At 40.1% G+C, this 10,480-nt stretch overlaps 1 protein-coding gene across 1 annotated transcript in view; it reads right to left on the minus strand.

Annotated features, from left to right (window-relative positions):
• arfgap2 (ADP-ribosylation factor GTPase activating protein 2) overlaps positions 1 to 9,938 on the minus strand; it is an 18,495-nt gene extending 8,557 nt beyond the window's left edge. The window contains exons 1-7 of the mRNA XM_072694682.1: positions 9,842 to 9,938; positions 6,553 to 6,671; positions 6,281 to 6,353; positions 6,036 to 6,167; positions 4,596 to 4,676; positions 4,080 to 4,191; positions 3,020 to 3,076 (exon numbers count right to left, since the gene is read on the minus strand). Of these exons, the coding sequence (XP_072550783.1) occupies positions 3,020 to 3,076; positions 4,080 to 4,191; positions 4,596 to 4,676; positions 6,036 to 6,167; positions 6,281 to 6,353; positions 6,553 to 6,671; positions 9,842 to 9,910 (643 nt within the window). The 5' untranslated portion in view covers positions 9,911 to 9,938. The remainder of the gene's footprint in view (positions 1 to 3,019; positions 3,077 to 4,079; positions 4,192 to 4,595; positions 4,677 to 6,035; positions 6,168 to 6,280; positions 6,354 to 6,552; positions 6,672 to 9,841) is intronic.
• Positions 9,939 to 10,480: the final 542 nt, after the last annotated feature.

Consider the following 10,480-nt stretch of genomic DNA (forward strand, 5'->3'; position numbering starts at 1 on the left):
ACCTGTTTTTTCCTTGGCTCTTGTCCACAGACAATGAACCAGTGCCTAATCAAAAAAAACCCTCTCCATGCTTTTTCCACAGTTTAAATAAAATCAATCAATAAAATAATCTGCATCTTATATCTAGGTTTTAATGGTTTATTCTGGTTTGAACTGACAAAGAAGGTGGTTTTCACCAGCAGGAACACAGTACCCAACAGGTAAGACCTCTTTTGCCTCACAGTAGTATAATGGATAAGGTTTAAAATAAATAAATAAATAAATAAATAAATAATCATCATAATATCTGAGAGTGTATTAGTGTATTGCTGTCATCTATAATTTCTAGGTTGGTAATATACACCGATCAGCCTTAACATTAACACCACCTCCTTGCTTCTACACTCAGTGTCCATTACATCAGCTCCACTTACCCTATAGGAGCACTTTGTAGTTCTTTAACTGAGACTGAGAACAGTCCACCAACCAGAAATATCTAGCCAACAGCATCCTGTGGGAAACGTCTTGTGACCACTAATGAAGAACTAGAGGATGACCATCACAAACTGTGCAGCAACAGATGAGCTTCTGTCTCTGACTTTACATCTACAAGGTGGATCAATTTGGAAGGAGTGTCTAATAGTGAGTGGACAGTGAGCGACACACACTAACACACCACCACCAAGTCAGTGTCACAGCAGTGCTGAAAATGACCCACCACCCAAATAATACCTGCTCTGGGTGAAAGGAGGCTAACAGAGTATGCAGAGAAACAGATGGACTACAGTCTAGTATTATTGAATGACAGAGTTCTCCTATATGGTCAGTGGAGCTGATCGAAGTGGAGCCCAAAGCAGGGTTGTTCAAAACACTATACCTTTATCTACATAAATATAACCAGCAGAAACCACAGAATCAGCTGAAAACAATGGCCTAAAAGTGATGCTGGTGGTGCAAAAAGAAATTATTATTATAATAATAATAATAAATAATAATAATTAGATACTTCAGCCAGATTCAAAAGCAACAAGGCCCGAAATCCAGTAATGCTAAAGTAAGCAAGAAGAAATGTGGATCGTCTATCAGAAACAATACCAGCTGTAGCATGAACATGAGTAGTACAACTACCTCATCAATGAAAAAGGGGGTATAGGTACCCAAGAAGTGAGGCGGCCACTAGGGCCAGAGGAGGACCTACACCATATTGACATACTCTGTCTGTTTTTTTGTTTTACATTCAACTTTTCTGTGTGAATCATAAACCATCACTACAGAAAAATAACAGCTGACCAATCTTTTTGACAGCCAGTGTTTTTTTTTTTTTGTTTGTTTGTTTTTTTCTTCAAATTAAGACAGCATATCATATTAGTCTGAAAGCAGGAATTTTAGTGAGCTTGACACCTTGCAAAAAGATCACAAAGGACTAACAATGAACTGATTATAACTAGAGATGCACCGATTGCAATTTTCTTGGCCGATTAAGATTTTCTTTAATAAATGATTAGCCGATTCAGATTTTCCTTTTTTCTAAGAATTATAAAGGACAGAATACAGAAACATTTTTGTTCAAACAGGTATGACTGTCAAATTCTATATTTCTCAATTAGCATCATCATCTAAAGCATGCAAAAAATATTAATGTTGAATTGTGAACAGTAGTGTTAAACGGCATCGGGTCGTGTTGTAAACAAAGGCTGAGGTCACTGCCCTTTCCTAAATACCCCAATAATTTAACCAAACACACTTAGCACAGCTTCCACTTCCACTTCATCATGTTTAAAAACTCCAGCTGAAAAGTGCTGCTCATCATGTGTCATTTTAACCAGGCGACCAATAAAACGACAGTGAACACACTCCGTGAGAGCAAAGCAGTGAGACAGATTTAACTCATAAGTGCGGCAGATGGCAGGGCCATACAAAGTTAAAAAAAATTTCTTCTGCGCATTGGAAAGGCAAACTAGCCTTTGGTCCGTTTCAGACAGGTTACCTGTGCTCCTGTTGGTCCAATGAAAATTGTTGGGAGAGGTTGAAGACGGGTGAGCTCTCCATTTAACGGTGCAGGCGGAAGTTCAATAACACTACTATTTTGAATTGTCTTTAGGGAGCCATTTCAGTTACAGCAGCACGTGTGCGCCCGTATCTGTGCCGCTGGCGCTCTTGTGTGGTGCACAAGTGTAAACGTGACCGGTGCAGAGTCAGTTATACAAGACTGATTTGCTGGTCACCGGTTACGGCCGATCACACTGACAATCGGCAGATACCAGTACAGAGTCGGTGCATCTCTGGTTAAAATATTAAGAACAGACTTTCAAGCTTGCAATGGAGCCGTTATTGAAACAAAGTGTGGTAATTTTGTGCCGGGAGGGAGGTGGGCTAAAAGCAGGCGTGTGACACTCCAACCAAGCATCAGTTAAGCACATAAACATGCTCCTGATAATCCAGCCAGCCAGGAGGCAGCCAGGCCATTCAAAATCACTCAAGTCACCTTTAAGAGGCTCTGGCTCGTCAGGCGCCAATTTCATTGAGTCATCTACATTAACAGAGCAGAGATTACAGTTACAGAGGAATCTATGATCTGAATCAAATGACAAACCTGCTATTGAGACTATTATAAATTTATGCAAACGCACATCCTAATAATGTAAAGACATGTTAAGCATTCTGGCTATTAGACAGCTTCACAGATAAATGCATTGGGTTTTACCAAGGGCCCCTTTTTCTGTTCCAACTTCATTCTGGTCATTCTGAGATAACGGTGTTGTATGCCAGGTTAACAGTCAATTTTGAAAGTTTGAGCTGCTGACTGGATTTATTTGATATGGAAGTTATGAAGATACCAGAAAACAATACTATTTAACACAATTCATGCTGATGAAGGTTGTTCGGAACAAGTGTGATGGGAAGTGCAAACGTGGTGTTATGTTTATTACGTAGCACATCATCCAGTGCCCAGCTAAAAAGAAGCAATAATCCGGGATCCAAGTCGATTATATATACAAACACACACAAATATACAAAAAGGGTGCCCAGAAACACTTACCTATAGGGGCTTTTGCATCCAAGCTCAACCCTTCAATGCTGGGGCCTTCATCCAGCTCTGAGAGAGATGGGAACATAAAGACTTTAAAAAGGCTCTTCTGTGCCTCAGCAAGAGAGCAAACGTACATCTTCACAAGGTAATCACACAAAGTATTACAAGCCTACACAAGCAGAAATATGAACACCAAAGTACAGGTTCAATTTTGGGACCAAGGTTGTTTACTTCACTAATCAGCCAGAACACTAACACCTCTGACAGGGGAAATGGAAAGTACAGATGGTCCTCATTCCAGTCCTTACAATTGCATCGGTCAAGGGGTGAACATATTAGGCAGCAAGTGAACAATCAGTTCTTGAAGGTGAAGGTGATGTGAAAGCAGGACAAAAGGGCAAGGAAAAGGGTCAGAAATAATTTAACAAGGGCCAGATTGTGGTGGCTAAACGTCACAACATCTCCCATTGCACCAGCAAAGACGTCACAGGCTTAAAGGATCTGTTGCTAACATCTTGGTGCCAGATACCACAGTACGCCTTTAGGGGTCTTGTGGAGTCCATACCTGAAATCTGCCGGTCAGTTGTGGTACCATAAATAAAACCGCTTTAATGGTGGTTATATTAATTTTCTACATTCAGCACTGAGCGCCAGACACTCAACTCATCACCGTGAATACTATCAAATGACTGGTTGGCCTCCACTTTTAGTGTAAAGATAAAACTGATTATTTGTCAAAAAAAAAAAAAAAAAATTGTGAGCTTCCTTCATATCTGTCTGTATTTTTAGTCAACTACTCTTGGGACACTTTACACTGAATTAGTTAGATTCAATGTGATGTTCAAGCTGTACATTCTGAACATGGCATAACCAATGACAAACCAATAAGTTATACTTCAAATGTCATGACGTAATATCATAACAGTTTCCTTCTCAAGTAAAATTGCATTTTGAGATATAAGGGGTTTTGCATGATCGCAATGTTATGAACCTTTTCAGGATCGTATACTATGTACTTGTCTATGTCTAGGTCACTGTACAAGAAAGACATGTATGGGAGCTAACTCACGAGCAGCAGTCTCGGGTCCTTTGGGGCCGTCCTGTTCCAGTTGTGAAGCGACCATGACGGCTCCATTCTGCTCGGAAAGGGAAGGGGAGGCCATGTCCCAGCTGTTGGCAGGCTAGTGAACATGAGAGAACATTATTTATATATTTAAAAATATATATAAATAAAAAAATTACATGAGTACTTGTATCCTCGGAAAACAACTTGAAGGCCTAGGCCAAAAAGTGGGTGTCGGTCATATTTTTGACAAATGTTTTGCTATAGGTAATAATTTGGCCCAAACAAGCTAGTATTAAACGCAGAACTGAACTGAAGGGATAAACACAGCACATAAATAAATAAATAATTGCAGATGTAGTTAACACTTAGCATGGAATTTCACAATAACAATCATCTCCTCTGAAGTTAACCTGGAATCTGCTGGAATAACGCAGATATTCTAAAGTTATTCAATCACAAAGACATGCGACGTGCTCAGTCTCATACGCATAACCCAAAATACGACTGGGTGCACCATACCTGAGTGTGCTCGTCAAAGAAATCCGCCTCTTTTTTCTCTGCAGTCGGAGTCTGGACGCTTCCTGAATTATCGATCCACAGCTAAGGAAGAAAACAGCACAACTACAGTCAGAACATATCAGCTCCCGCAGCTTCAGCAAACCATTCTAAGCCAAAACTGATAGCTAGAGTTTATGATTACATAAGACGCAATCTATCAGGTATGCAGAACTAAACAATGCTGATGTGAAGTGGAGTTTGAACCAGCGATCCAATGTCTCACAGGGGGCCAAAGTTTAGCTGAGGTTGTGAACGTGTAAATGATATGAGTGGGAGAGCAGATTACTGCGTGCCACTGTTTACATACTGCTGTATACGGTCCAGAAAATACCCAGCAATATCTCTGGTCCGCCAGAGTTATATGCTGTATTTACATTACAGGCATAAAGACACTATGCCCAAATACCAAACAAATCAAGTAAGACATGCGTACGATCGTAAGCCTTAAGTGCAAGATAAGTGCTGATTTAAGTACTATTAAAAGACGAGCCGTCAGTCAGCGTTTGAAGACGGCGAGAAACTCTGCTGTTCAGACACCCATGGCAAGTTCGTTCCACCACATCGGTGCCAGAACAGAAAAACGTCTGGATACTTGTCTTCCACTTATCTTAAAGGATGGCGGGTCAAGCCAAGTCATACTCGAAGGGCTCTTGATACAGATCAGCTTTTGACCATTGCCATCAAGTACGGAGGGGCAGGGCCATTCTTGGCTTTGTAGGCCAGCCAAACATTGAAGACAAGTCATGCCACCACATTCTGTATCAATTGCATGGGTACTGGTGGTACGCATAGAAAGACCAGCCAGAAGAGAGTTGCAGTAGTCAAGTCTTGAAATGACAAGAGACTAAACAAGCACCTTGGTGGTCTCTAGAGTGGAAAGGCAGAAATCCCTGGATGTTGTAAAGGAGAAAATTCAGGTATGGGATTGCTAAGAGAATCAATGTCTAAATTGATTGTTATGGGTATGTGACAATATCTGTATATTACATAAAGTGCATATCTGTACTGATTTTAACATTGTGTAAATACCACACGAAACGTCAACTTCACAGGAGAAGACATAACCTTTAACCGTCAATGGAAGACAATGTTGCCCTCCAAGTCATTTTGAAGCATTTCTATTGGTCCATTCGGTGCATTAGGCAACAAGTGTTCGCGAGGCCAGGACGTTAAATAGTAGACCACCTCAGCTCATTCCAAGTCCAGGATGGAGCACCATCATTCCAGAGACCACTGCTCAATGCTGGGGGGGGGGGATTTGTGGTTTAGCCTACACCTGACATTAGGTATGGTGCCAATAGGTTCAAGTTTATCTGCTCCAGAGAATCCCATTTCATTGGCAATACTCTTCTCTAGACAGACTAGACATTTGGATATAATCACATAGGTCCTGCAGCTTACATCGGTGCCATATTTGGAGAGCGCAGCATTTGCTAGCTGTCGTATCTTCTCCCGGTACATCTGTGCCGCACGGCTGTTGTACTTCGCGTTGGTGTCGTTGGTAGTGCAGCCATGCTGGCGGAAGAAGGCCGTCTGCACCCAGAGAGGATTCCCAGAGAATGAGGAAAACAAGATTCAGCATTTTACTCAATAACACAAATAAATCGGTTTGTGTGAGTTAGTGACGGGTCAGTAGGACAACATACCGCATTGGCATTTCCTCCAACCTGCATACATCTCAGCTGAAACCAGTTCCAGTTGGAGTCCAGCTCTGTGGATCTAAAAACACAAACCGGTCATTCAGCGAAAGCCCATGTATTACAATAACTGCCTTCAGTACAATTCCCTTTATAAAGAGCATTATAAAGTCCCTATAACAGTGATAGGTGGTTCTCCTGAACAATGTTCTTTACAACACTATGGTCTCTGAACAAAGAGAGGGCAAAAATACATCAAATGTAGAACTTTGAATACAAACCTGATAAAGCTCAGGTGCACACCCAGTGAACGATGGATCCCTGAGCAGTCAATGCACAGGAAAACTCCATAGGGAATACTAGCCCAGCTTGGGTTCTTAGCAGCACAGTCAAAGCAAGCCTGTCGGTGGGGGGGGAAAGGGAATTTAAAACATTAAAGAAACACTATGGACAAATTGTGAGAATGCTAAATATTGTTGATTTAATGGTTCTCTTGTTGAGCATGTAAAAGGTGGTTTCTACAGTGCAGTTGCAAAAATAAACATAATATATTAACTGGGATTAAAGTAATGTGTTAATTGGAGATGTGGGAATGACCTCACAAGGGTTGGGGTGGTTCTTTAAAAAAGATGTGATATATAAATGCAAAACATTCTGCATTGTGGGGATTACTGAACCTATTAGTTACATCTACATCTGACTTAAAACTGCACTGTACAAACACCAAGTTTGCAAGCCACACAAACACACTTCAGCATGCTTACATCATGCACCACACTCTTACTGCCTCTGAGCTCTTGCCTAATTATCAGATTATAAAACCTATGATTTTACTGGTATTGGTTTTAAATAGATAAATATCAGATTATGTGCAGATAACTACAGACTTTCTCTGTGCCAGAGGATATTCTTAAACACCCCATTATTTGCATTCCATTGGCTCCATAAAGACATGTGGTGCTTGGACCCCTGGTAATTGCCACTTGGAATGCAATTTGTAAGCCATGTCTGAGGTTGTCCTACTGTTTACAACAGTCCACAGACATCAGTACCTTCTACAAACTGAATGATTGCTAAGAATGATAATGTTAATGATATTACCAGACACACCTTTCAAATCCTACCTAGAATGATACCTAGAATTCTGAAAATGCAGTTCTGTGGCTCAGGTAATGCAGCGGCCTTTCAGGGACGTGAGCTTATTTGTATGTATGCCTCCCTACCCCAATTTAACTATGACCAGCAGCATAGGTTGAACTGTTGAACCTGAATGCACAACGTAAATTTTAATAAGTGACAACACACAAACAATTTTGTCCTGTGATGCGAATTTCTAAAAAAAAAAAAAGAAACGTATTTATACATTTTAAATATAAAAAAACCTGGTATTTAACAAATCAAAGGTCCACAACTCTGTATCAGTGCAGCATAGACAAAAAATACTGACATCGTATTGCTATCGGCACCGATACCGGCCCTTACACACAGTGTTGGTATCAGCAATAGAGAGCATCGATACCATTAAGCTTACAGATGCCTTACTTTTTTTTCCAAGAACATTACATAGAGCAGTTTTCCTGCATACTAAATGTTTAAACAACCAGTAAAAGCCAGTAAAAGAGTTATGATCACTAAACTTAAACATTTTCAGCATTTTCTGTTTCCAGGTTGTGTTTTTTTTTTTTGTTTGTTTTTTGGTTCTGAGTTTTATTGGTTCATTGAAATTGAGTACCTTTTTAAATAGAGACGTGTACTTGAACATGAAACGTCTGCAGAAACACTTAAAACTTTAAATATCAGAGATTTATAGTCATCAATCCAGTATTTAAGTCAGAGCTGGTATCAGTACTCAGATACTTGAAAATCTGGTAGCGGTATATATATATATATATATATATATATATATATATATATATATATATATATATATATATATATATATGACTTGCATCTGAATCATGTACCACAGGTAGGACAACGAACCGATTGGTGTCTTGCCCAAGGACTCATACTGGTGTAGAGTGGTGAGCGTCTCCCAGCTGGGGAACTGGACTTTAGCGTGCTACATACTGGTCAGGCCCTATAAACACACAACTACTACCCTTTATTGACACAGAGTTCAGCAGTGTGTGGTTTATGGGTGTAACATGTGTGAATGTGTCCAACCAGAGCCTTGCATACTGGAACCATCATAAACAATAAGTCATTACATCATTACAATATACTGCACTACACTGCTCAACGAACTATTCATCATGTGAATCCACAACTAACCTGTACATTTAAGTGAGAGAGAATCCCAACACTAGCATGTTGAAGATCTTGATTGATCTTCAGTCTTTAAAGCCAATATGGAGATCTTGCCCTTCATGTCCTAAGAGATCAGCTGCAGCGTTCGTTTCTGAACTTGGTATGAAGTGTGTTTGATGGCAATGGTCAAAAGCCGATCAGTACCAAGAGCCCTTCAAGCTTCAAGTACAGCTCGGCTTGACCCACCAATCCTTAAGATCCACAGAAGACGTGAATCCAGGCTTTTTTTTCTGTCCTGCACCGAACGCAGACTGAAGACCCACCTGCTCCAAGAGCACTGGGGTGAAGTGTAGGGCAGAGTATTATGGTCTCCATACTGACTTTCATATTTAGTAGTGTCTAAGCTTAAAGGTAACTTTTGGATCCTAGTCTGAACAATCTAGCTAAGGGTTTTTTCTGAGTAAACTTCTGTGAAGAACTTCTGTAAGTCTCTCTGGATAAGAGCATCTGCTAAATGCCCCAAATGTAAAGGTGTCTCCATCGTACCTCAAGTAGTGGTGGTGTTTAGATGTCTACGTGGCTTGCAATCCTCGAAAACTGGCTAATACATTCAACCAGGCATTATTTCCCCCAATCTTACACATTGTACTTGCCCAAACACACAATCTAAGCTTTATTAGGAGTTTGTTTTCCATTATTACCGTGAAATTATCTAGCACATCTTTCTCGATCCTTTCTGTTCCAACATGAATCCCAATCTTTTACCGTTTACCTACATGTTCCAACAAGCAAGCCGTGACTCATAAGCTCACCGACAAGGCTTTTACAAGCTAAAACTGATACGTTTTAACAGAAAACCACTAAAATATGAAACACATGGCTTTAACCCAGGAGCAAAACTGGGAAATTCCGCTAGATCTGAGGAAACACTCACAGACCGGCTGGTAGCGGACGCCAGTAACGTTAGCTAGCTAGCTAGCTCCACTTACCGGAACCCCCATTAAAACACCCCCTCAGGCTTAAACAGCGAGAGATCTAGCTAGCTAGCTAATCCCCCGTAGCGACTTACATGTTGATATTACTACATACTGCTAAACCATAGATGGGACATCTTAATCATCAGACGTGTTGTTCGTGCGGTGTTGGCCGCGGTCAGAAGACACCGTTAGCTTTAGGCCCCAAACAGCACCGGCTTAACAATCCGCCGAGAAATGACACGTAATCACACATAAAACACCGAGACAAACCCTCAAACAACACAAAAAACACGACGCACGCTGACACAACCTCTCCTTTACTAGGATGTGTGTGTTTCTTTACCTTATTTGTGGGAATCGACCGCAGTCTTTTGAAAATCGTGAGAATTTCAGTTTTATTCGGCTCCATCATTACTGCTCCAGCGGCAACCACACACACACACACAGCAGGAAGAGTCCGCTACAAAATAAAAGCTCCCGGGACACAAGAATAATGAGACAGTCAGTAAATACTCTCTATATAAGTGAGGAATAGTATGTTTAATTAATGCTAATCATGTTGGAAACATTATACTGTAATATAAAACGTTACATCTGTTCAAAGTATTGTGCCTGTATTTGTTCGTGTTAGTGTATTTGTTTATGTAATAATAATAATAATAATAATAATAATAATAATAGTAATTTGTAATAATCGATCATAATTGTTACAAAAGAGAGCTACACAAAAGAGAGAAAACAAAAATAAGACTTTAATGTTTATGTCTAAGCATGAGTCTGATCATTTTATCATGTTAAATTTGGTCTTTTGGTCACATGGGAACAGAAATGACAAACAGGAAATCACTGACGAAATGTTCATATTATTGTTTCAGTTTAGTTTTAGGGGCAATGTACTTAATTTGTTGTACGCATTTAATTAATGAAATGCTTTATATTCCTGTCCACCTTCTAAATTTACTAAATCCTATTTTTTAGTTTT

Source organism: Salminus brasiliensis, chromosome 13 (assembly GCF_030463535.1).
Source record: "Salminus brasiliensis chromosome 13, fSalBra1.hap2, whole genome shotgun sequence".
NCBI classification, from domain to species: Eukaryota; Metazoa; Chordata; class Actinopteri; order Characiformes; family Bryconidae; genus Salminus; species Salminus brasiliensis.